The following is a 26,480-nucleotide window of genomic DNA, read 5'->3' as shown; positions in this document are numbered from 1 at the left end:
TATTCTTACTCAGTTACTTTTTCAACTTTTTGGTAGTAGCAGTATATTGAAAGCAGAATTCGTATTTTACACCTCACACTGGACACTAAAGCGACTAGAATAAGAATAAAGATTATTAGGTAATTGCCACTGATTAGAAAATCAATATAGTAATCATCAACATTATGAAATATCATTATGCTTAAAGTTTGAATGATTTGGGGCTGGTGTCGTGGTAGGGTAAACCTTCACCTTGGCACCAAGATCCCATATGGGCACAGGTTCATGTCCCAGCTGCTCTACTTCCCATCTAGCTCCCAGCTAATGCCTGAGAAAGCATTGGAAGATGACCTGAGTCCTTGACCCTCTGCACCCACGTGAGAGATTGCTAATAAGCTCCCAGCTCCTAATCGGCTCAGCTCTGACTGCTGTGGCCATTTGGGGAGTGATCTAGGGAATGAAAGATTCTCTCCTTCTCTCTGTATAACCCTGTCTTTCAAATAAAGATAAGCCTTAAAAAAAAAAAAGTTTGAATGACCTGGCCTGTCTGGATAGCCTACTGGCTAAAATCCTTTCCTAACATGTGCCAGGATCCCATATGGGCACCAGTCCTAATCCCGGCAGCTCCACTTCCCATCCAGCTGCCTGCTTGTGGCCTGGGAATGCAGTCAAGGACGGCCCAAAGCCTTGGGACCCTGCACCTGTGTGGAAGACCCAGAAGAAGCTCCGGTCTCCTGGCTTCGGATTAGCTCAGCTCTAGCTGTTGTGGCCACTTGGGGAATGAATCAGCAGACAGAAGATTTTTCTCTCTGCCTCTCCTCCTTTCTGCATATCTGACTTTGCAATAAAAATAAATCAAAAGTTTGGAGCCCAGCGTGGTAGCCTAGCAGCTGAAGTCCTTGTCTTGTATGCGCCGGGATCCCATGAGTTCCAGTTCTAATCCCAGCAAGCCTGCTTCCCATCCAGCACCCTGTTTGTGGCCTGAGAAAGCAGTTGAGGATGGTGCAAAGTCTTGGGCCCCTGCACGCACATGAGAGACCCAGAAGAAGCCAGCTCTAGCCGTTTCAACCACTTGGGGAGTGAATCAACGGATGAAAGATCTTCCTCTCTGTCTCTCCTCCTCTATATATATATGTCCGACTTTGCAATAAAAAATTAAATATATCTTTAAAAAAAAGTACACAAGACTATCATTACTGTATTACCTAGGATGGTAACCAACGCTGACTGACTGGGATGCTTGGAAGAAGAACACGTGTAATACCCGGCGTCGTTTCTGCCCACAGATGATACGAAAGCCAGCAGGATCCGAATCATCGTTCTGTTGGTCGAATAGCTGCTCATTTCAAAGTATCTGCCCTAGATGGTAAAGAAACGCAGTTGGCGGTTGTGTTTTCAGCTGGTGCTAGGAGTTGATTGCGCTTGCATTTTCAGAGCAAACTTGCCACACTACCTCCTCCAGGGCTTTGTGCTCCAGTTTCCATGTGAGCCCGAATCCGTGGTTCGCATGAAGAGCTTTACACCTTATCCACAAAGGCTCGCCTACTTTCAGAAACAACTGAGGCAGTGTGGCCTGAGGAGTCTTGTTCAGATCTGGAAGACAAAAATATCCCAAGTCAGCCGAAGAAAGGGGATTTTTATCATCAAAAATTTCCCAAACATTCTGCAAAGATTTTAACATCATCCCCAATGCTACTGACCACTGTACAAGATGGGCTAGTCCTTGTTAAAGAAATCAGCATTTGCAAACTCCATCCTACTGCATTTTTAAATGATTGAGAACAATAGAATTTCTTTTTAAAAATTTCTCTATAATTGTCTTATTTTTTTTAATAATAATTACATGATTGATCAGGGTGGGAAGGATCCAGGTTTAGGGAAAATTGGGTGAACTTATTGTTTCCAAATTTGCCATTTCTTCTTGTTGTTTCTGGGGTGAGGGCAGAGATAAAGGCGGAAGACTCTACACATGACTTTCCAAAGTCCCAGTAACCAGGGATGAGGAACTGCCACCTCATATCAACCCAGAGTCTCAATGCACACATATTCTGATGGTTCAGCCCATTCTACACGCAACCTGGCTCTCACGAGTACCAGTGGGGGCTGGAGTCTAGCCCAGTCTGTTGCTCCCTAGACCCAGTGCAAACCTGCGCTGGTGGAGGTTGTAGCCATGTCCAGCCCAGCTTGCCACCCCAATCTTGCTCTTGTCCTTAATAGTGAGAACCCCAACCCAGCGGGGCGTCCCCTTAGCTCCCGAGCCAGGCCTGTTGCCATCTGCAGTTCTTGGGCAAACCAGCAGAGACTGCAGTCCCCCAGAGGTGAGCCCACATTTCCCCCTGCACAGATTCTGCTATCAGACCCACTTCCTGCACTCTGTTCTCCCCTCCAAACCAATTTGGTGTCAGCCCCCTGCTTATATATACATGCGTGGTCTTATCTATGTAAGTCCCCCACTGTAATTCCTAACCTGGGCATAAACCCACAAGTCATCGCTCACTACCACCTGTGCGATCCCACCATCCCCATGCAAACCCGGACGCTCCCAGGTCCCCAGGGCCTCTGGTTCCTTTGGTGCTTTTGGCACCCGCGATACCTGGGCCCTCCCAGAGAGAGTCATGCAGCCCAGTTGCATGTACCCAAGCGGGTCAAAAAACTTCCAGGTGGGGTGGGGGGTAGGGAAGCAGGAGTGGGGGGGTGGTCCTGGAAGCCTGCTGAGCTTCCCTTCCCCCAGAGAGCCACTGTGCTCAGCTGTCTGTACCTCACCCAGTTAGAAAGCCCCCAGGCTGGGGAGTCCTGAAGGCCCCCCATGAACTGCCCCCACCCCCCCACACACCCCCGGCAGCCAACACGGTAGAATTTCGGAAGTGGAGTGATTCCTACACAATTACTGTCAGTCCTAGGTGGTTTCTAAGGAATAGTCAGAAAAAGCAAAGGCCTATGGTGCTGGAGGGTTACCTATGGTGAACAGCTTGGTACACTCCCGGCCCAGTTCATTTCTTGCACAGCATCTTATCTCTGGTCCAAACAATTCACGAAGTACCTTCTCCTCTTTTTTCACAACAGTTGGACTTTCCTCTTTACAGCTGCATTCAGAAAATAAAGGCCATTTGACTAAACACTTTTCATTATAATTTTTAGAGAATTTGATCTTTAAAAGTCTGAACAGAAAATAGGCATGCAAGGTTGCTAATGAGATACAATGATGCTTGAATGTTACATATGATGGAAGGAGTATAACTTTATTCAGTAGCTGGCGATGACTACAGCGAATTCTGTGGAAACAAGACTACTAACAGGTCCTTCCTAAACCCATTTGATAAAACTTATTGATCATATTGTTTCACTTCCTCCCATACAAAGAAACCAAAGCATTAATGACATGGAGCCATTAATGCTGGTTTTATGAGCTAAAGTTAGTTTCTCTTAGCATAGTTTGACATAATAACCTAATTACAATCACAAACGAATTACAATAACCCAATTCAAAATAATTACTTGAGACTCACAGGCATAAACTAGTGTCGGCAATATAATCCACCTATGTATGGAATAAGTTTATAACTTTTTTTTTTTACTTGGAGAGACATAGAAACACGGATAGACAGAGCTCCCATTGGCTGGATTCATTGCTGCTTCACTCCGCAAATGCTGGGCTGGGTTAGGCCCCAGCTAGGAGAAGGAACTCCCAAGACTAACGGAGCCAACACCTGACTGGGCAGTCGTAGGAATCTGGAGTCAGGAACAGAGCCGGGACATAAGCCCTGGCACTCTGATGTATATCTGAGCTGCTCTGCCAAATAAATGCCCACCCAGTAATACATATTTAAACATGGCATCATGGTGAAAGACAATGAGAGCTTTGGCTGCTCAGTATCTTAGCTCATGTAAAGCATTACATATACAATATTTATTTATTTGAGAGGAAGAGTGACAGAAAGAGGGGAGAAAGAGAAAGAAGAAGCAAGAGAGAGAGTTTCCATTTATTGGTTGGTACACCAAATGGCTACAACAGCCAGGTCTGAGCCAGGCTAAAGCCAGGAGTATGAAACTCCGTCTGGGTCTCCCAAGTGGGTGACAGTGTTCCAAGCATTTTGGCCATCATAAATTACATTCCCCCGTGTATTAGCAGGGAGCTGGATCAGAAGTGGTACAGCTGGGGCTTGAACTGGCACTCATGGGAAAGGCTGATGCTGTAGGTGGCAGTTTAACCTGCCAGTGCAAGACCACTTACAGCATCGTGACAGTTCCTCTGGCATTTAACACTATTAACAATCACATGTTCAAACAACAAGCTTTTAGCATACATAAACCTGTCCTGTTCTTTTACAAATCCAAGGCTCTCCTCAAACTCTGAGTAGAACACAGAAGGACTTGAAGTTTTCCAATCCTAAACATTGAGAAGCTTAGATGTAACGCACAGTCAGCCCCTCTCGTAAGTAAGGCTGCTGCACACGGGTTTTGTGCAACTTTGCAAACCTCAGAACAATTCAATCCTGCAGGTTAATAGGGGGCGTCCTTACTATCTAGCTAAAGAAAATCTCAACGGCTTTCCTGGAATCCAGGACACTCCAAGGCATGTACAAGGAACAGGACTTTCACAAAAGCTTAGGAAATCTGCTACTGTGTCATAAACACTATTGGGCAATGACAAACATTTTAATAACACATTATGATTTGTTTAGTTCTCCACTGAACATGTTTTCTAAGGACAACAAATATTTAGGAAAATAACAAATTATAAGATTCTGAAAGAAGAGGCCAAAAGGTAAACAGACCCAAATCCACAGTTACACCCAGTGTTGAAGGGTTTAGTCAGTCATTCATTATTTCAGCTACTTAGAATAATATTAGAAAGCATTACAAAACAAAAGAATTCAAAAATGTTTGCATTTGGTGAACTCTTTTGTTGTTAAAAGACAGAGAAAGAAAGGAATTGGGGTTGGTGATGCTGGCATCCCATATGGGAGTGCTGGTTCGAATCCTGGCTTCTCTACTTCCCATCCAGCTCTTTATTAATGTGCATGGGAGGGAACATAGAAGGTGAACCAAGTACTTGGATCCCTGTTACCCAGATGGGAGACCCGGATGGAGTTCTGAACTCCCCCTTCAGCCTGGACCTGAATCGGCTCTTGTGGTCAGATGGAAGATCTCTTACTCTCTCTCCATTCCTCTCTATCACTATGCCTTTTCAAACAAACACATAAATCTTTTAAAAGGAGGAATTGAGAAAGACTACAGGAAAAGAGGGGGGGAAAAAAAGCAAGAGGGAAGAGAAAAGGCATGACTGGGCTTTAACGTAGCTTAACAAGCTAGGCACCTGTTTCCTCCAAGCATAGGACAGGATGAGCTGGGAGAGGCCTAGAGGCGAAAGCTCCCAGCGTCACCAGGGCCCCCACAGCAAGCAGAGGAGGAAAGCCACATGTCAGTTGCAGGATGTTGGCCAGGACCACCAGCGTGTGCTGGGGAGCAACGCCCGTTCCTCTTGCCTCATAAGAGAAAGAACCTCTGGGCCCCCAGTGAGCATTTCCCCAAACATTACCTTTCCCACCTCACTTAACAGCCTGGCAGTCTGTGCAGACTCACCCTTCCCTTGATCATTTGAATCTAGTTGTTGTTTGTGTATCTTTTTTAAAAATTATTTTTCTGACACTATATACTTTTTTCAACAACATTTTGAGTTCATTGGAGAAATATTGTGACATACGGAAAAAGACCCGAAGAGGGAAAAATGTAATTATGCATATTTCCACTACCCTGAGGTAACAAGCGTTAGCATTTCGGTACATGCCTTTCCAGCTTTCTTGTCTGTGCACACATTACAGTCAGTCCTTTACTCCCACCTGTTCATGCATGCAGACTCCACCAACCGCCGAGGCAAAATATTCCAAAGACACACCTACTGACGTTCCTTCCTCGTCATTATCCCCTAAACAACACAGTATAACTATTTACACAACATTATGGTATGAAGTATTACAAATTCTCTAGTGTTCATGTAAAATATGTAGAAAGAATATGTGGATTATACAACAAAAAGTGCTATTTTTAAAAAGATTTTTAGAATTTATTTGAAATGATGAGAGAGAGAGATCTTCCATTTTACCATTGACTTCCCAAATGGCTGTAATAGCTTGGGCTGCAGCCAGGCTGAAGCCAAGGGCCAGAAACTCAGTCCTGGTCACCCACATCAGTAGCAGGGATCCAAATACTTATGCCATCTTCCACTGCCTTCCCAGGCACACCAGCACGGTACTGAATCCAAGTTGGACTAGCTGGGACCAGAATCAGCATTCTAAAATGCTATGTGGGCAGCCCACATTAAGGTTAATCCTCTGTGTTACAGAGGCCACATCAATGCTATGCTATTGAACATCAGCGACTTCAGCTTCCCTGGAATTAGATATCCATGGGACTGCAGAAACCAACACCTGGCAGATACTGCAGGCAACCATACAACACAGTATAGTTCCCCCTCTCTTCTAAAACTCGAGATCACACTGAAATCATTTGTCATTGGTAACTTGATTTTTTACTTTCATTCCTGTCAGTCCCATTTTTCAACATAAGCTATTTAGTGTAGATTGAGTAGTTTAAACCTGTGAATTCTTTGTGATTATTCTGCTGCGGCCCATGTGAAAGCACTGTCCTTACCAGCTCCGAGCAATTGTTCATGTACTTTACATCTAATCCTAAACAGTGGACACTTGCTACCACCCCCCTTCTGATGACACAGCTTGTTCAAGAGTTTTTAGCTGCTAGGTATAAACTCGGGCTGTCTATGGATTCTATAGCCTTAATTTTTTTTTTTTTTAATTTGAAAGGCAGAGCTGCAGAGATAGAGAGAGGGAAAGAAAGAGACAGAGAGAAATCTTCCCTCTGCTGGTTCACTCCCCAAATGGTTGCAATGCCTGCAGCTGGGCTGATTCAAAGCCAGCAGGCAGGAGCTTCTTTCAGGTCTCCCAAGTGGATGCAGTGGCCCAGTATTTGAGCCATCCTCCACTGTTTTCTCAGGCACTAGCAGGGAACTGGATCAGAAGTGGAACAGCTGGGACTCGAACCTATATGGGATGCCGTTGCTGCAGGCAGTTGCTTAGCTCACTACAGTGTCAGCCCCTTCTCTATATCTTTAAACCACTACATCACACCATTTTTCTAGGATAAACAGGAGAATCCTAAGTTAACTATTTCATTGCAGGAAATTTCTCCTTTATAAGGCAATTCTGCTGTAAAATCAGTGTCCTTGTTTTTCCTGAGCCAACAATGTTGTTGCTGAGAGTTTCTAGGTGGATGGGGGCAATGACAAGGAACAATGCAGAGAGCACTGGAAGTTCATCTGAGAAGTTGCATCTAAGATGCTGGTGTGATAACTCAAATGACTAATCCTCAGCCTGGCATAGCTGGTATCCTACATGCACACTGCTTTGTGCGCAGCTGCAATACTTCCTATCCAGCTCTCTGTTTATGGCTTAAAAAAGCAGTAGAGGATGGTCCCAAACCTTGGGACCCTACACCTGCATGGGAGACCTGGAAGAAGCTCCTGGCTTTGGGTTAGCTCAGTTCCAGCTGTTGTGCCTATTTGGGGAGTGAACCAACAGATGGAAGATCTTTCTTTCTGTCTCCCCTTCTCTTTGTAAATCTATCTTTTCAATAAAAATAAATACATACGAAAAAAGGGAAGTTGTATCCGAGAGCCTCCACCATAAAACCCCAGCATCCTCCCCGTGAAGCCTATATTAGTCATGATTTACATTCAAGGGACCCAAGTTTCCCAATTAGTGGGGCCAGCCCTGGGATGCAATAGGTTAGACAACTGCTTGTGACATGGGCATCCCATAATGCCACGACAGTTCAAGTCCTGGCTGATGTGCTTCTCATTCAACTCCCTGCTCATGTACCTGGGAAGGAAACAGAAGATGAACCAAGTGCTTGAGTCCCTGTGACCCGCATGGGACTGTGACTTGAGTCCCCTGTGACTCCTGGCTTCGGCACAAGACCAGCCCAGAGCCATGGCAGCCATTTGGGGAGTGAACCACCATAGGAAAGATTCCTTTAACTATCACCCTCTATCACCCTGCCTTTCTGATAAGCAAGCAAGCAAATGAACAAAGGTATGCTCCGATTTGCTGCCTGAGTGGGGATAAATCAAGTTTTGCACACAGTTAGGATAGCAGCAGCATTAAGAAGAGACTCAGGAAAACAGTTGAAGCAGCAATTACCTGTGCTCATGTCATACCTTTCACCTTGGGAGTCACAAAGCACCCACTCCACAACTGGCTCAGGAACGCTCTCAGAAATACAGACCAGGGCATCCTGGTTGCCCAATCTTCTGAAGTAAGGTCTTCTCAGCGTGTAAAGCAAGGTATCTAAAGCACCACAAATGATTTGCAACTTAGTATTGTAAACACAATTACCTTAGCAGCCCCCTCCACACAGAAGTTTATGTCAGTAAGAAGTGTTGATATTTTGTCCCACAGGTCTGTCTTTCACTTCCCTACCCAGCTGTAATAGAGGCAGTGTCAACTCTGGGTCCCCAGCCACCTGCTGTGGCTATTTCACACATTTACTGATAACTGAGGTGGGGGGCGGGAAGGCGGATGGATGAAGCCGTATGGACGCAGACTTGGAGTCACACATCAGATAGAGAAACCTGCCTGTCACACAGTGTTCAAAGTCGTTAATTAACACAGCTCAACTTTCCCCCCACATTTAATCTATACCTAGCAGAAATGGATGCAGTTAGAATTGTATTTGGGGAATTATTCAAGCACCCCATTCACATTGGACTCTCTAAATATGCACACATACAGAGACATGGAGGGAAACAAAGGAAGAAAGAGAAAGACAAATGGAACCATGTGGCAGTTCACCGCAGTGGCTAGAGCCGGGCAGTGTTGACATCACAACTCAATCTGGATCTCCCAGGTGGCTGGGACCCAATTCCATGAGTCATCACCTTCTGCCGCCCAGGGTCTGCACTGCCAGGAAGCTGGACTAGGGAGCGAAGCCAGCAAACTCTGCTCTGAACACGGGCATCTTAACTCTCAGGCAAAGCATTCACTCTGATTATTTTTAATATGAGAGAGAGCACACTCCCATTCACTCTCCAAATAAATGCTGGTAATCTCCAGGCCTGGGCCAGGCCAAATCTAGGAGCTGAGAACTCAGTGGGCGTCTCACATGTCCCTGGCAGAAAGCCCTGTATTTGAGTCATCATCTGCTGCCTCTGAGGGTGTGTATTGGGTGGAAACTGGAATAAGGAGTGGAGCTGCAACTCAGGCTCTCTAATACAGGATCCCCAAGGACTGAATGCCTGCTCTCAAATGTTCTTAAGCAATAAATGAATCCATTCAAAGGCCATTTGTCTGAGATAGCTCCAGCATTTTAGATTTGTACAGAAGCAAACCAAAGATCAACTCAAGGTAAGCAACAAAATAAGACTGAAGTTTAACCAATCAGAAGCTGCCAGCTAAACTCTAACTGGAGACTGCACCAAACAGAAACTGCAGACTAACCTCTAACAAGGGACATTCCACTTGAATCTCTCAGACATTTTCTTTGCCTTGTTTCTATAAGCACCTGATAAGAAATTTCCCCCTGGTATCTCCCTTGGTGGTACCCAGGAGTGGGCCACTTGGTGCTGAGTCACAGAGTACTGCTCAAACTCTAACACTGATGTGCTGGAGGCTGGTGTGGTGTCAAAGCAAGTTAAGCTACAGTCTCAATACTGGCATCGCATATGAGCACCAGTTTGAGTTCTGGCTGCTCTACTTCCAACCCAGCTTCCAGCTAATGTGTCTGGGAAAGCCTGGCAGACGGCCTGATGTTTGGAGTCTTACACCCATGTGGGAGGCCCGGATGGAGTTCCAGGCTCCCGACCCTGCCCGGCCCAGCTCAGGCCATGGCAGCCATTTGGAGAGTAAAGCAGTGAATGGAAGATCCCTCTCATTTTCTTTCTTTCTTTCTCTTCTCTCTGTAATGCTTCTATTCAAATAAATAATATCTTTTTAAAAAATAATGTACGTAAGTTTATCTTTAAGCATATTTCTTAGGTTTGGTGATCAATAAATAGAATATCCATTCATGCCTTTCCCCCCACTTTTTCTTACTGATTTATAGATGTTCTTTGTATATTTTGACTATTAGTGTTTTGTCGTTTATGAAATAAAAGCATCTTTTCCCATTTTCTGATTTTACTTTTTCTGTAATTTCTAACCATTGGTCTCATTTCTACCTTTAAGAACATTTTTTTTGTAATTTAACTTCATTTCCACATCAAATCCTTCCATTTTTAAATCAGAAACCAAGGTTAAAAGAGATAATGACCACCCAAAATAAGTAAACTAGTTATACCAGGTTTCCTGGCTCAAATCCTCAAAGAATTCACCACATTATGTTACACTACAGTCAACCTTCCCTCTTTAAAATAGTTCCTTATTTAAGTTGAATAATCCTAATTCCTTCAGCTACTCTACAATTCTGGATACTCTATTTTGTCAGCATTCTGGGGAAAAAAAGTAGACCTAAAAATGATAATCTTCCGTTACTTTTCTTAATCTAGACATTACATCTTCATGAACACTGTCAAGGCTCGAATTCACTTAAAAAAAAAAAAAGATTTGCTTATTTTTATTTGAAAGGCAGATTTTACAGGGAGAGAAGGAAAGATAGGGAAGACATTCCATCTGCTGGTTCACTCCCTGTATGGCCGCAAGGGCCAGAGCTGAACGGACCCCAAGTCTTCCATGTGGGTGCAGGATCCTAAGGATCTGGGCCATCCTGCAGAAACTGGGGTTGGAACTGTGCTCTTATGGGATGCCAATGCACTGTGTCACCATACAGGCCGCCAAAATCACTTACAAAAAAAGGTTGATTGATTTATTTGGAAGCCTTAAGGAGAAGAGAGAGGTCACACATTTGCTTATTCATTCCCAAAATGGCTCCATGGTAGCTAAAGCCAGGAGCCTCATCTGGGTCTCCCTTGTGGAGTGGTTCAAGTGCGTGAGCCATCCTCCACTGCTTTTCCCAGGTGCATTAGCAGGATCTGGGTCAGAAGTGGAGTAGCTGGAACATGAATGAGAATCCATGTAGGATGTCAGCCAGTTCCTGTTGATTAATACAGAAATTGGAATTGACCAAACTCTTCCTTTTTTCTAAAAAACAAGAAACAAAAAAAACTCCTATATTTTAAAAAGTTTTAATTTATTTGAAAGGCAAAACAAAGAGAAACAGGGAGATTTCCATTTGCTGATTCACTCCCCAAATGCCCTCAGTAGTCAAAGCTGGACTGAAAATCAAACTAGGTCTCCTGTATAAGTGAGAAGGACCAAGGATGTGGGCATCACCCACTGCCTGCCAGGATGTTATTAGCAGGATGCTGGGGCTTGAACTCTGCACTGGGATTTAGGAGGTAGGTGTCACTAGCATCTTGACCAGCACACCATATGCCTGCCTCTTCTCCACAGAATGGGGTCAAGACTCTGCTACCTATGATAGTGAACCCACAACTCAACAGATGTCAATTGAATTGATCAGTTATTACTATATTACAACAGTGTCGATCCTAAGTGAAAGGAAGATAGAAGAAATGTACAGGAGACACAGCACATTTTACTTACCTTATACAACTATATATGCTTCAGAATAGTGAAAAAGAGAGGAAGAAATGTCCTAGCTTCTAACCCGGAGCCCATGAAACACATTTACTGTACAACATGGAAACACCTGGGACAGCCTTACTATACACACAGGACACACCTGGGACACCACACCTGGGACAGCCTTACTATACACACACCTGGGACATTCTTACTGTACAGATGGACATACCTGGACACTCACTGTACACATGCAAACACCTGGAAATTTTACTATACAGATGGACACACCTGGACACTCTTATCATACACACACACACATACCCCTGGACACTGTTACTGTATATATGGACACACCTGGACACCCTTATTATATATGCACACTCCTAGGACACGCTTATTGTAAACATAAACACACCTGGGACACCCTTACCGTACACACACGCACACCTGGATACTCTTACTGTTCAACATAAGCACCTGGGACACCCTTACTGTTCAACACAGACACACCTGTGACACTCTCACTGTTCAACACGGACACACTTTGACACTTTCTGTCCCATCGAAGAAAAAGCAGGCACTGGGTAGCAAGATAGAGAATAATAAAAGGGAACAGATTTTGTGCTTCTGCAAGTCCAGTTGTGGAGTCACTGAAGGGCTTTTCAGAACAAATTTTTACTTTACTGACTTTTGTCCTACAGGGCTGCTTTAGAAGCTCATCCTGCATACGTCCTGGCAGTTGCATAACTGCTCTGTCTGATATAGTAACTACTAACTATGCATAGCTATTTCAATTCAACTCTTGGTTGATAATAAGAGAATAAAATTACAACTGTGGCTTCGGCAATCACACCAGCCACATTTGCAGTGTTCCACAGCCACATGTGGTCAGGAGCCATCCTAACAGCCAGAGCAAACATAGAACATGACCATCATCTCAGAAAGGTCTATGGGCTCACACTGAAGCGCTGATGGTTGCACCAACCAGGAGAGATCATGGAACCTGCCAAGGGCGGCAGTATCATAGAAAGAATCGGAAACCAGATCCTCTGATTTCAAGATCAAAATGCTTTCTATTCCTTTCCTGTCCATCATCTATTACTGGAAAAAAAATGGCATCCCTGGAAATAGGGCATCCTGGAATTTTCAACATTCGCAGTCTGAGAGGCCCAGAGCACGTGAGAGCTCCTCAACTCCCGTCAGGGGGAATTCAACCAATTCAGCTACATGCTTCAAATCAAATTTTCTACTGATATTTCTTTCTTTTTGCTTATTTATTTACTTGAAAGATAGAAATACAAAGAGCAGGAGAAAGAGATAAGAAGAGAGAAAGAGCTGTCAGTACTGGTTCACTTCAAAAACACCTGCGGCAGCTGGAGCTGAGTCAGGCCGGAGCTCCAAGACATCACTGCTGTCTCCGGGAAGTGGAGCCGGGACTTGAACCTGGCCGCTCTGATGTGCAATGTAAACATCCCACGTGATACCTTAAAGGCTGCTCGAATATCCACCCCAGGTCTGCCACATCCTGGGAGAAGCCTGTGTGTCGTGAGTGCAGCTGCTGCTCAGAAACTCACGGCTTCCAGGCCACTGTGTTGGAAAACCAGAAATACCTCGTAGCAAGCTGGACTTACTTCTTATACTCACTGTAAACAATATTGTGTAATTGGTAGCTTCACTCTGAATCAAAAGTAAGTATTCTCCAGCTTGGGTTTCTGTCATTTTCAAAATGACCATGGAAACAACTCCTCTGCAAAACAGGAAAGAGAACTGGTTATTCTGGAAAATGCGTGAAACTAAAAACATAAAATTTCATCCTGAGTCAGAGGGCGGCTCAGTGGCTCCCACACTTCCGACTGTGAGAGAGAGGGCTGCTCGGGGTAGAGGAGAACATAGCTTCCATGTCACTGGCAGGAACCCCCCCACTGGAGCCATCCCCTCCTGACACTCCCTCCGCCACCAGGGTGTGAGTGAGCCGTAAACTGGACTAAGGAGCCAGGATTTAAGCACAGTTAGTCTGATAGGGGATACGGCCAGGCCCGAACACCTGCCCACACAGAGAGCGCTTGGTGTAGACTTGGTAGTTCCCGTTGTTCAGGAAAGTAAAAAGGAGTCTGGAGCCATTTGCAAAGGGAGGTTGGCTTTCAGATCATTCTTTATGGAGATGCCAACTACACAAAGTGTGGCCTTTCTCCAACAGTGTCGGTCTCACCTGTGACTTGAGAAAAACGTGCAATCTCAGACTCCATGCAGACCCATGAGCCGGGATTGCATGTGAACAGTATCCCCAGCCAAGCCCTCGGCATGCTATGTTCAAGAACTCTGCCTCAGGGACCCAGGCGGCATGGTCTAGGCTCCCTGTGCTTGCGTTCACAAAAATGGGAAGACAGTGGGATTCCACACTTGATTTGATTCTATGGGTTTGTTTCTCTGAAAGGCAAAGGCTGGGTACATGTGTCTATAATTCCCCAAAGTCACTGAAACGCTTTATTCTCTGCCTGTTTCCTTTAGTTTATTTGGAGGTAGAGAGCCCAAGAAAGAAACAAAGATCAAGAGAGGGGTCGAGCATGGCAGCCTAGTGGTTCAAGTTCTCACTTATGCATGCCAGGATCCCATTTGGGTGCCAGTTCTGGTCCTGGCAGCACCACTTTCCCATAAATCTCCCTGCTTGTGGCCTGGGAATGCAGTAGAGGACAGCCCAAAGCCTTGGGACCCTGCACCTGCGTGGGAGACCCAGAAGAAGCTCCTGGTTTCTGGCTTTGGATTGGCTCAGCTCCAGCCATTGTGGTCATTTGGGGAGTGAATCATCAGATGGAAATTCTTCCTCTCTGTCTCTCCTCTTCTCCAATAAGGGCCCGGCACAGTGGCCTAGCAGCTAAAGTCCTTGCCTTGAACGCACCGGGATCCCCTACGGGTGCCAGTTCTAATCCCGGCTGCCCCGTTTCGCATCCAGCTCCCTGCTTGTGGGCTGGGAAAGCATCAGAGGACAGCCCAAAGTCTTGGGACCCTGTGCCTGCATGGGAGACCCAGAAGAAGCTCCAGGCTCCTGGCTTCAGATTGGCACAGCTCCAGCCATTGCAGTCACTTCGGGGGTGAATCATCAGATGGAAAATCTTCCTCTCTGTCTCTCCTCCTCTATATATATATCTGACTTTGCAATAAAAGTAAATAAATCTTTTTAAAAAATGAATAAAAAAGAAAGATCAAGAGAGATCTCTGTTCACTGGTTCCTTCCTAAATGTCTACAACAGTCAGTGCCAGAAGCTAGAATCTCCATCAAGGTCTCCCAAATGAGTGGCAGAGACAGAAGGGCTGCAGCCATCACCTGCTAGTCTCCCTGGACATGTGCTAGCAAGAGGAGGCTGGATCAGAAGAACAAACAAGGGCCTGGTGCAGTAGCCTGATGGCTAAAGTCCTCGCCTTGCACCCACCCAGGTCTCATATGGGTGTCAGTTCTAGTCCCGGCAGCTCCACCTCCCTTCCAGCTCCTGGGGAAGAAGTCGAGGACGGCCCAAAGCCTTGGATCCCACACCCACATGGGACACCCAGAAGAAGCTCTGGGCTCCTAGCTTCGGATTGGCTCAGCTGTAGCCATTGTGGCCACTTGGGGAGTGAATCAACTGATGGAAGATCTTCCTCTCTGTATATCTGACTTTCCAATAAAAATTAAATTTGTTAATTTAAAAAAAAAAAGGAGTACAAATAAAACTCAAGCCCACACTTGAGTTTTCATACATCCCAATGGTGGCTTCACCATCTGTGCCACAATGTTACCTCTGAGAATGTACTGATTGTAGCTTAACAGGTCCATTGAGGAACTGTGGACATGGCCAATACACTGAGCAAGAGGAATAAAAATCTTCCCAGAGTGAAAACAACCTTCCTTTGCCATTTTTAAGATCAATCTGGTGAGAACTATTGTGGTATATATTTCTAATAAGAACACCAGAGATCTCTTTAAGCCAACATTTTTAATAAGGAGAGAGCTTTGGTGTAACCCCAAGATAAAAGTAACCAAAAAACAGAACTGAGTAACAGTCTCAAAAGAGGAAAAGAAAATGAATGTGTTCCAACACTTAGAACTAAGTTTCTGAATTTCACCAACTGTCCTGAGCATGACTTGTGAAACAAACACCAGCTCATAGCTGGCACACATCAGCCCTGGCCACGTTCTGTTGCCTCAGTCAACAGATGCCCCTTTCTGACCATCTGAGTGTCACTTAACTGCAGTATGCTGGGAAGAGAATGTCTCCATTACAATCACAGCCACAAGGACATTTCCCAGAACTACAAAGAACATTGGCCTTAAAAATCGTTACATGGACATTGCAATGGCCCATGTTATCTCTGTTGGGCAGGACAGCAGAGGGCAGCAATTAGCATAAGTGAGACAAGAGTCCTCTCACGGTCATAGATCTTGTCTGAAATCTTCCAGGTGATGAGAAGTTGGGCTCCTTGAAAACCGATCAATATCTTACTAGAACACATGTGGCTATCATGTAACATTGCAATTCTCTTACGAAATAGTGAACCAAGGTGATGGCAAAAAATGAACCCTAAGTATTTCCCAGGAAGAAGTTTGTTGTTACTTAACTAAAAGAAAGTGAAACTTTTCTTTTTTTCAGATGATCCAACTAAAAAAAAACAAGCTTTAACCATCCCAAGCATTGTTTTCACTATTTATTTAACATTTTGCCAATCACTCAGCATTCGCTGCTTCTCTCCCTCCCTCCCTTCTTCTCTCTTTCTCATTAATTAATACACAGTATATTTTTTAAAGGAGTTTTATATTTGCAGAAAAAGTGAGCGGAAAGTACAGGGAGATCCCTGTATATTCCTCCCCTTATACGTAATTAGTACACCATTTAGCATATTGCATAAGCGCAGTACACTGTTGCAACTGAGGGACCAAAAGCTCATGGTTTCCACTTGGGCTATTCTTTAGCTTACACATCCTATGGGACTTGACAGATATAGAATATCATCTGCCCAGGCCCTAATTGCAGTTGTAGTTTGTAGTTTGACTAGAGATGCACAACAGAACACAAGCACATGGACTTGGAAAGGGATTGCCAATGAGCCATATGTCATGGAAGAAAAGTGCTGCTCCCCAAATCCTTGTGGTTGCACATGCCCCCCTCTTACCTGTTCTGTAAATCAAAGTGTGGCTGGCAGCTCAACATGCTGTCTTTAAAGATCCACTGGCAGGAGATGTTTCCTGGGCTGCTGATGAGCACTCGCAGTGTGATGGATGCAGACATGTCCACTTCCACCGTGGCTTTATATACTGTGCCTGAACTCTCGGGGTGCAGCACACACCCGAGATCTTCTGGGGATTCTGACACCTGTGGAGTGGACAGAGCATCATGAATGCACCACAGTGGCATCTCCAATGCATGCTCTTGTTGGCATGGGCCTTCATTAAATACACGTGTAGTTTGCCACACCTGGCACACAGGTTGACGGGAGTCCCTTGAGAAGACAACCAGTCAACACTTTTAAAATGCTATGTAAAGTCTGACCAAGCTGAAACTGTGCCCACTCCTAAAAATATTAGATGTTGAAGTCTTAACCCTTAGGACCTCAGAATATGACCTTACTTGGAATAGTCTTCTGTGTTTTATTTCATTTGAAAGGCAGAGTGACATGGGCAGAGAGAGCTCTTCCCTCATTGGGTAACTCCCCAAATGGCCACAATAGCCTAAGTCTGGTCCAAGCTGAAGCCAGGAGCCAGGAAATCCATCCTGGGCTCCCACATCGTAAACTTGGGTTATCTGCCACTGCCTTCACAGTGATATAAAAAGGAAGTTGGATTAGAAACAGAGCAGTCAGAATTTGAATCAACACTGACAGGGGATTCCCACTGCACCACAATGTCAGCCCCTTGGCACCAGAGTCTTTACAGAAGTGATCTAGTTACACTGAGACCATCAGGGTGAACCTTAATCCAGTATGACTGGCATCCTCATAAATTGGAAACAGAGACACATCCAAGGAGAATGTCATGTGAACTTGATGATGGCAAACTACAAACCAAAGAGGCTGGGTCTGATTCCTACTCAAAGCCTCAAAACAAGCCAATCTGGCAATCCTTGATGTCAGCCTTTGAGCCTCCAGACCTGGCTTCTGGCTGTGGATTGGTTTAGCTCTGGCCATTGTAACCATTAGGGCGTGAACAAGTGGATGGAAAATCTCTCTCTCTTTCTCTCTCTCTTACCTTTCAATTTAAAAAAAGATTTTTAAAAAATTTTTTATTTGAAAGGCAGATATACAGATAAGGAGAGACAGAAAGAAAGATTTTCCATCCACTGGTTCACTTCCCAAGTAGCCAAAACAACCAGAGCTGAGCCAATCTGAAGCCAGGAGCCTGGAGCTTCTTTTGGGTCTCCCACACAGGTGCAGGGTCCCAAGGCTTTGGGCTGTCCTCAACTGCTTTCCCAGGTCACAAGCAGGGGGCTGAAAGTGGGGCTGCCGGGATCAGAACCAGTGCCCATATGGGATCCCAGTGCATGCAAGGTGAAGATTTTAGCCACTACGCTATCCAGCTAGTCCCCAATTATATAAAACTTTAAAAATATTTATTCCTTACTTCCCCAAATGCCCTTGACCGCCAAGACTGGACCAGAACTAAGTAAAGAAGTTCAAAACCCAGTGTGTGGCAGGGATCCTGGTTCTTTGAGCCCCCTTGCTGTTTCCCCAGGATGCACATTAGCAGCAGAGAGTTAGGACACAATGTTACTTCTGGGGAATCCTTGCCAAAAAACATCCAATCTCAATTTCATTGTAAGAAAACATCAGATATCTACATACAGATATCCTATTAAAAAAGCTATTCAGTACATTTAAAAAATATGAAGGTTATAAAAGGCAAAGAAAGCCTGAGAAGCCAAGGAGACCCAAACTCAGTTTGAAATCCCAGATGGAATCCCAGAACAAAAAAAGAGGCATTAGTGGAAAAACAGGAAACTCAAGTTAGCCTGGTACTTTAGACCACAGTATTGTATCAATGTTAATTTTCTGGTTTTGATCATTGCACTATGGCTGAATAAAATGCAAACATTAGGGGAAGCTGGGTGGTGGTTATATAGGCACCATCTGTTTTTGCTTAAAATCTGGATGGGTTTCGTTGGTGCACACGAGAGCCAGGTCTGGGGAAGGGCCCAGTAGGGGTTCACGGGGTCACCCTCACTGGGCCACTGTACTCAACAGTGCCGGTGGAAACTGGGGCTGGGGACGGGCCAAGTCAGAGAGCTGCGTCCACTAGCCGTCAAGGGGACTAGGCTGGGCACTAACCTGGTAGGAGTTTTTAAAAGGTCCTGCAATTACACTGACACACTCATAGAAAGGAGATGGGGCAGGTGGCTGTCTACACCAGGATGCAGTACTAGCCAAGGAGACTGAGAACTGGAGCCAGGATAGCCCTGGTCTGGAGGGAGTCCTCTGAGTCTCTGAGTACCTTAGTCTAACAGGATCCCCAATCTCAGAGAATATCCCCTGGACATGCAGTCCGACCATTAAGCAAACGTGGGACTGGGCCATCCTCTGCTGCCTCCAGAAAAAAGAGCAAGAGCATACTCAGATGCACAAGAAAGACAACACAACCAGCCCCTCTAATGCAACATAAATCCTCAAGTGGCTCTTCAAAGGATGGAAGGAAAAGCCAAATGATTCAACACTTCAGGCCAAATTCTAGGGAAAGCACTTAGGCAGACATGGACAGCCAACAGGCCTTAGAACTTGTACAGAGAGAACAAGGAAGAGTTCCTGGGAGGACAAATGGATTAGGTGCCCTCTTAGAGAAGGGCCACTCAAGCAATGCCCCCTCCGACGAGGCTCCCGAGGTGGCATCAGGAAACCATCTGTGCTCCCTAGCACTAACGTGTCTGACTCCAAGCAGCTGCACTCCCTCTCCCCCATGCCCTCACCTAGGGTACATCTCTCATCGTCCCCTCCCCTCCCTGACCCTCTCCATCCCTACTCCAGGCCCACATGGGTCCGTAGTCTCCATCCCCACACCTCTGTAACGAACGTCACAAAATTAAGGATTGAAAAAATATCAATGGGGTTTTTGTTTGGTTTGGTTTTTTTGCTTAAAAAACAATTGAAAAGTTACACACAAATGCAATTTGTACTTAAGAGAGAAAAAGAGTGAGAGAGGAAGTATTAAATCAAGCTGATCAACATATCTTTATCATATTTTATGATAAAAGCATTTAAAATCTGCCCTCTAAACAATGCACATGAATGTGATGTATTAACTATTGTCGTCATGCCAAACAGTCTCCTCTCCAAAAGACACTCTGTGCCCTCAAAGGAACACCTCCCCATTCACACACAATATTTCTGCAATTCCTCCAGAGATCTCAAGCTCTTTGAAAATGAGAAGTTTCAGGAGCGGCGGCATGGCCTAGTGGCTAAAGTCCTCGCTTTGAATGCACTGGGATCCCATATAAGCACCGGTTCTAATCCCGGCAGCCCCACTTCCCATCCAGCTCCCTGCTTATGGCCTGGAAAACAGTTGAAAACAGCCCAAAGCTTTGGGACCCTGCACCCATGTGGGAGACCTGGAGAAAGTTCCTGGCTCCTGGCTTCAGATCGGCCATTGTGGTCACTTGGAGAAGATCTTTCTGTCTGTCTCTCCTCCTCTCCCTCTCTATATATCTGACTTTCCAATAAAAATAAAATAAATCTTTTAAAAAAAGAAAGAAAATGAGAAGTTTCTCAAAATTGAACATGGGTAAAATTCTGACGGACAAACCAAAATCTTCATGTAAAATGGTGTTGAGTTTGCGTACAACTTTCATACACCTCCTGTACACTTTAAATCACCTCTAGATTACTTATAATATCCACCACAAGGTAATGCTGTGCAAATAGTTGTTATACTGTGTGATTTAGAAAATAATGGCTAGAATGGAAAGTCTGTATGAATTCAATATTGACTCAATATTTTTTTAATCTGTAGTTGGTTGGTATACTCAATACATGTCATAGCATACAGAAAGCAAGGCTATGTTCCCTGCGATTAACATCAGCTGATGTCATTGTGCAATCTCACTTTGAGTCCCAGCTGCTTCAATTCCGATCCAACTCCCTATAAATGATTCTAGGAAAACAGCAGCTAATGCCCCAAGTGCTTGACTCCCTACCACCATGAGGGAGACTCAGCTGGAGTTCCTGGCTCCCAGAGTCAGTCTGTCCTAGTCTCTGTCTTTGTAGTCATTGAGAACTGAACCCCAAATGGCTGCATTTTGTAATAATGATGAGATTCAGTCCATTGGTCTTAGAACAAGGATCTCTAGCTAACAAAGATGTGACATGACTTAATAATCTCAAACTCAGTTGACTTGTTACATACACACACACATACACACACACACACACACACACACACACACACACACACACACACACACACCAGTTGGACAAGCTGAGAAAAGTCTGGCAAAACTACACAAGCTGACTATGTTGTAGCAGTCAAATCTATCATCTTCTTTCTAAACCTTTATTATGGTAAAAAAAAAAAAAAATGAAGAGAGGGAGGGAGGAAGAAAAAAAGAAAAGAAAGAAGGTGGGTTTCTTAGAAATGAGATACCTATATTCTCGGGGAAAAAAAAAAAAAAAAAGGAAGGAGCAAATGTTTAGCCAAGCGATTTGGACACTTGCATTGGAGTGCCTGGATTCATTTCCTGGCTCTAATTCCTGACTTCAGCTTCCTGCTAAGCAGACCCTAGGAAGCAGTAGGTGGCAGTTGGGTCCTGACCTATTTAGTTCTTGAATTCATAGCTCCTGGCTTGGGCCTGGCCCAGTCCCAGTCACTGCAGGCACTTGGGGACTGAGCCAACAGGCATTTGTAAGTAAGCCAGTAAACCAGCTTTTGCTCGTGCTCTCTCTGCCTCATAAATAAGGAAAAGGTGTTTTTTTTTTTTAAGAAGGAAATACTTACTATTGTATGTGTGTATTAGTTCCTTTCTAAAATGTACAGATCCTAACAGATAGGACAGCCGGGTCACAGGTGTTTCAGAGCACAGATAGGAACACATACTCTATATCAGCACATTCAAAGAGAAGTCTGTTTAGCCAGGGTGAATTTTAGTAGCTTACAAAATATGGTCTGTAAAGAAAAAATGGCTTAAGCGTTCATTTGAATATTATTTTACCGTGGGATATGGTGTTGACTTCCCCACTGATGAATCATTGCTCTTATGATTGATCAACATACATTTGATCACAGGCAGATCTTGATTGGTAATAGTCCCAAATATCACAGCCAAGAAAACAGCTGAAAAACAAAATGTAAACAATGAAGTTGACACACACACACTTTACGAAGAAAACATGCATCTTACAAGAAAACAGCAGAATCTACGTAGCCAGGGAAGGTCGACCCATGTGGCAGTACACAGGAAAGACGATTTGGGGAAAGAAAACCTGTTTTTTATCAGGAGCAGAAATACAGAAATATCAAGGCTGTACTACAAAACAATGTGGACACAGGGCAGCATCCTGCACTCAGAGTATTCCATGTGCCATTAGCTGTGTGAGGCTGATAAGCTTCTGAACTGAAGCCAGCGCAACGGATTGTTGTTCATAACAAGCTACTCTCCTTGCTTGCAGGACACTTGTAGAATCTGTTCTTTATTATCAGTATATGAAAATTTTCAGAAGTATGTGCCTGAGAGTTTATTTTTATCCAATGTGCTGGGTACTCAGGGAGCCTTCCCACCTAGGGGTTGTCATGAGCTGGTCCTACTCTCTCCATCATTTCCTGTCAGCCTATTACCTGGGTATTTTTCCCAAATAACTGGCACCCTGCTCATCTATCACACAGGCACTAAATAAGTGCCCAACACCAGCTCTGTGTACATGGAGTGTGGCTTGCTGCCCCATCTTCCCTGTACATTTGTCTCTGCATCTGTTCCTATCAGCTGATCTGATCCCTCAGGGTAAACTCCTCTCTCTCTCTCTCTCTCTCTCTCTCTCTCTCTCTCTCCTTCTGGCGGTTATGTTGCCCATGCTTGGGAGCCATACTCTTCTATGATCTGTCTTGCTTCATTGCTTTCATGCTCTCCAAGTTTTATTCTCTCTTTACTGAACTTCTTTGTATTAAGAGATTTAGACTTTTGTTTCTTGAAGTTTCTTAAGAGCTTACTGAAGCATAATGGACAATAAAAATGGCATATAGTTAGTGTGTAGGTGGTATTATTTAGATAAATTTATCTTTTGAAGGAATACCACAGTCAAGGTAACCAACCTGTCCATCAGCTCTCATATTTCCCATCTCCGAGTAAGGAGAACATTTAAGATTTACTCTCGTAGTAAACAGGTGGGTTTATAGCTTTAAAAATACTGGTCAACTGCCTTGTGAGTTATAGAGAAAGCAGACAAATGCATGTACTCAGCCATCCTGGTGCCTTGCCATCAAGATGGTCTCACAGGGAATTTCCTGCCTCACTCCCTAAGGTGCTCTCCTCCCTACTAGGTATTTTAATATACTTTTGTTAGGTATAATTAATTTCTTTTTTTTTAAAATAATCTTAGTTTATTAGGGTACAAAGGGTCAAGGGCTACAGGGTGAAAGTGGGTAATATCATTGTTTCCACACTAATATAATCATTTTGCCCTGTATCTGGGGTTAGGGGAGTAACAAAGGGAAAAGCCCCACCCTACCTCCCACCCATCCCCGATCCCCAACAGGAGGTGCTCTCTAAGGGTCCAGCTCAAACAGTTTTGATAGTTCATTAGTTCTGGATTGCTGCCAATCTCACCATCCCAAATGCAATGAAACCTATTCAAAGTCCACTGGCTGACAGTCTCTTGATGGTTGGGGTTCCAAGATCAGCAGTCAGTTGGAGAAATATCCAAAGAAACTTCATCTGAGTTGATCCCAGATCTGATTCTTGAGTGAGTTTGCTAGTACAGACTCCAACACCGTTTGTCACTCCAATCAGCTTATTATGCACATGCTGGTCGTTGGGATTGCTGGGTCCGTTTGGCTTCCAGCCCTGTCTTCCTCATGAGCCAACGGGTGTTGTAGTCCAGCTCGATTCTACCCACTTCATACTCGGTCTTCGTGCAAACCAGTTGGAGCTGCAGCCTAGTTGGGGCGACTCCCCAAAACCCCTACCAGTTCTGCCCCCTACCCTGGTTCCCATGCTTGCCAGTATGCACCGCAGGCTTGTCCAGTCTGTCCCACATCCCATTTAGCTCTCGCACACATCAATGGACATTGAAGCCTGGTTCAACCCAACCAACCTATTATCCAGCCCATACACCCACTGGCAGGTACCTTTCTGTCTAGCCTCCCCTGCTCCTAGCCTGGGTTTCGTGCTGTCCAGTGAGGGTGGTAACCCTGAGGGAGGTGCCCACTATTTCCCTACTAGGCCACACCCACTCCCAGAGTATGCAGTCTCCAGGTGGTTTTGGCATTTGACTTGACAGAATTAGCTCCCAGTACCAGCCTCTGCCAGCTAATGCTGTGGCTAAGCCCAAACACCCCTCAACCCACTCTAATTTTAACTCGCACAAGTCAGAACAGTCAGCTCACCGTGAGGCCCACAGGTGCTATAGCCCTGCCTAGTCTGAACTGCCCCCATCCGTATTCACACTTTCCAATGGAAGTAGTTATCCAGCAGGGGTGCCCACATTCCCCTGTTGGCTTTGCCTCCGCCCCGATTGTCACATGTGCTGTTTGTGAGCTGCAGCCACATCTGGTATGGCTCATCTCACCTTGGCATTACCTGTTGTGTACTGGTATGTGTTGCAACCGAACCTGGCTCGACCCACACTCTTTTCTGGTGCTCGGATTCACCAGAGGGTAATGTGAACAGATTCAGGCTGGTCTGCCCCTAACCCATGCCATGTGTATGCCAGTGGGATAATTTTCATTGTCTGTTCTGGGGTATAATTAATTTCTACTAAATTTCAAATCTTGTAAGTAAATGCATGTGTATATATATATTTATACACATATTTTTTCCCTCAAAAGGTCCCAGAAAATTTTGAATTAGGAAAAGACTATGAATGGATTTCCAGATGGTTTTGTGCTAAAACAAAGTCATCTTTAAATGCTATTTCCTATGAATGGTTTGAAGTATCCTGGCTGTATGCACCTGGCTGTATTGCACCATGACCATAATCAAAAAGATGAGCTTGGGGCTGGCACAATGGCTCAATGGCTAAATTGAGCTAAATCTTACAAGCACCGGGATCCACTATGGGCACCATATTGTTTGTGCCCCAGCTTCTCCACTTCCCATCCAGCTCCCTGTCTGTGGTCTGGGAAAGCAGTGGAAGATGGGCTGAAGCCATGGGACTCTGCAGCCAAGTGGAAGACCTGGAAGAAGCTCTCGGCTCCTGGCTCTGGCTGAGCTCAGCCACTGTGGCCGTTTGGGGAGTGAACTAACAGATGGATCATCTTTCTGTCTCTTCTCTCCATAAATCTAACCTTCTTTTCCAAAAATAGTAATAATAATTAATAAATCTTTTTAAAAGAGATGATGAGCTTCTCCATCACCTCAGAAGTTTGCACGTGACCCTTGCTGACTCAGCTCTCCTACCAACCCCACTCAGCCATACCAAACAACCTCTGTTCTCCACTCTGTCACTTCAGATCAGCAGGAATTTTCTAGAAATTCATACAAATGGAATCCTGCAGTATGAGCCCCATTTTATGGGAGGGTTGTATGGGTTCTTTAACTCTGTTTCTTTTTTTAGAGACTTGTTCACAGGATAGTATATGTCATTGGTTCCTTCCTTTCATTTATTTCTTCCCCTCCTGCCTCTCCCAGTTCATTTCTTTCAATTGCTGAACAGTAATGTATTATATAGATCCTGCATAACATTTGAATCCATTCATTTTTCAATACACATTCAAGCTGTTCCACTTCTGTGCTTACAAATAAAGCTGCTATAAAAATTCATATATAAAAGTCTTGGTATGGACATACATTTTCAGTTCCTTTGGGTAAATACCAAAATCTTGTATGTCTGAGTCAAATGGTAGATATAACTTTTTAAGCGTCAAAAAGTTTTCCACAAAGGTTGCACTGTTTTACATTCCCATTAACAAAGCATGGGGGTTTCAATTGTATCACGTCCTCGCCAATATTTGGTATGATGCAATTTTTTAAAATTTAGCCTCTCTAATGGATGTGCTGTAGTTTATTATGTAGTTTATTATTGAAATTGTATTTTTCTTTTTAAAATTTATTTTTAATAGTTTTATAAGTTTTTTTTACTGGATCGCCTCTTGGCCTTTTGACTAAGATCAAGTGTAGTATTTATTTTTTATTGGAAAGTCAGATTTACAAAGTAAAGTAGAGACAAGGATCCTCCACCCACTGGTTCACTTCCCAAGTAGCCACAACAGCCAGAGCTGAGCCGATCTGAAGCCAGGAGCCAGGAGCCGAACTGAACCCACGAGCTAGAAGGTTCACTGGCATCTCCTATATGGATGTCAGGAGTTCAGACACTTGGGCCATTTTCTGCTTTCCCAAGTACATTAACTGAAAGCTGAGCAAGACGTGAAGCAGCCAAGATATGAACCAACACCTGTATGAGACACCAGCACCACAGGTGGTGGTTTTACCTGCAATGCCACAGCACTAGCCCCACAACACACTTTTTAACATGAATATTTTGGCATTTATTTATTTGTCCCTCTATGTACTCAAATAACAAGTAATGATCAGCCATAACGGCTCTGAAAGGAAAAATATATATATATATTAGTATAATCAAATACTGATATTTAACTTACTTTATACACTATTATTCGTTGCATAGTACAAGAGACCCCCTGAATGTATTACTACTGACTGACTGGAACTGTGTACCTTTTCCTATCAAGTTTTGAGAGGCTTAAAAATAAGAGTTATCACAGCTTGGGCCCAGCATGATAGTTCA

General features: G+C 44.4%; 1 protein-coding gene across 1 annotated transcript in view; it reads right to left on the bottom strand.

The window, feature by feature from the left end:
* The window catches only part of FLT3 (fms related receptor tyrosine kinase 3), a 90,593-nt gene that overhangs the window by 45,095 nt on the left and 19,018 nt on the right, over nucleotides 1-26,480 (bottom strand). Inside the window, exons 2-8 of the mRNA XM_040979888.1 lie at nucleotides 21,734-21,855; nucleotides 16,719-16,918; nucleotides 13,208-13,323; nucleotides 8,213-8,342; nucleotides 2,935-3,062; nucleotides 1,433-1,572; nucleotides 1,185-1,338 (exon numbers count right to left, since the gene is read on the bottom strand). Of these exons, the coding sequence (XP_040835822.1) occupies nucleotides 1,185-1,338; nucleotides 1,433-1,572; nucleotides 2,935-3,062; nucleotides 8,213-8,342; nucleotides 13,208-13,323; nucleotides 16,719-16,918; nucleotides 21,734-21,855 (990 nt within the window). The remainder of the gene's footprint in view (nucleotides 1-1,184; nucleotides 1,339-1,432; nucleotides 1,573-2,934; nucleotides 3,063-8,212; nucleotides 8,343-13,207; nucleotides 13,324-16,718; nucleotides 16,919-21,733; nucleotides 21,856-26,480) is intronic.

The sequence above is a fragment of the Ochotona curzoniae genome, unplaced genomic scaffold (assembly GCF_017591425.1).
Source record: "Ochotona curzoniae isolate NIBS_2020 unplaced genomic scaffold, NIBS_Ocur_1.0 contig_3332, whole genome shotgun sequence".
Lineage (NCBI taxonomy): Eukaryota > Metazoa > Chordata > Mammalia > Lagomorpha > Ochotonidae > Ochotona > Ochotona curzoniae.
This window is presented reverse-complemented; position numbering and strand designations above follow the sequence as displayed.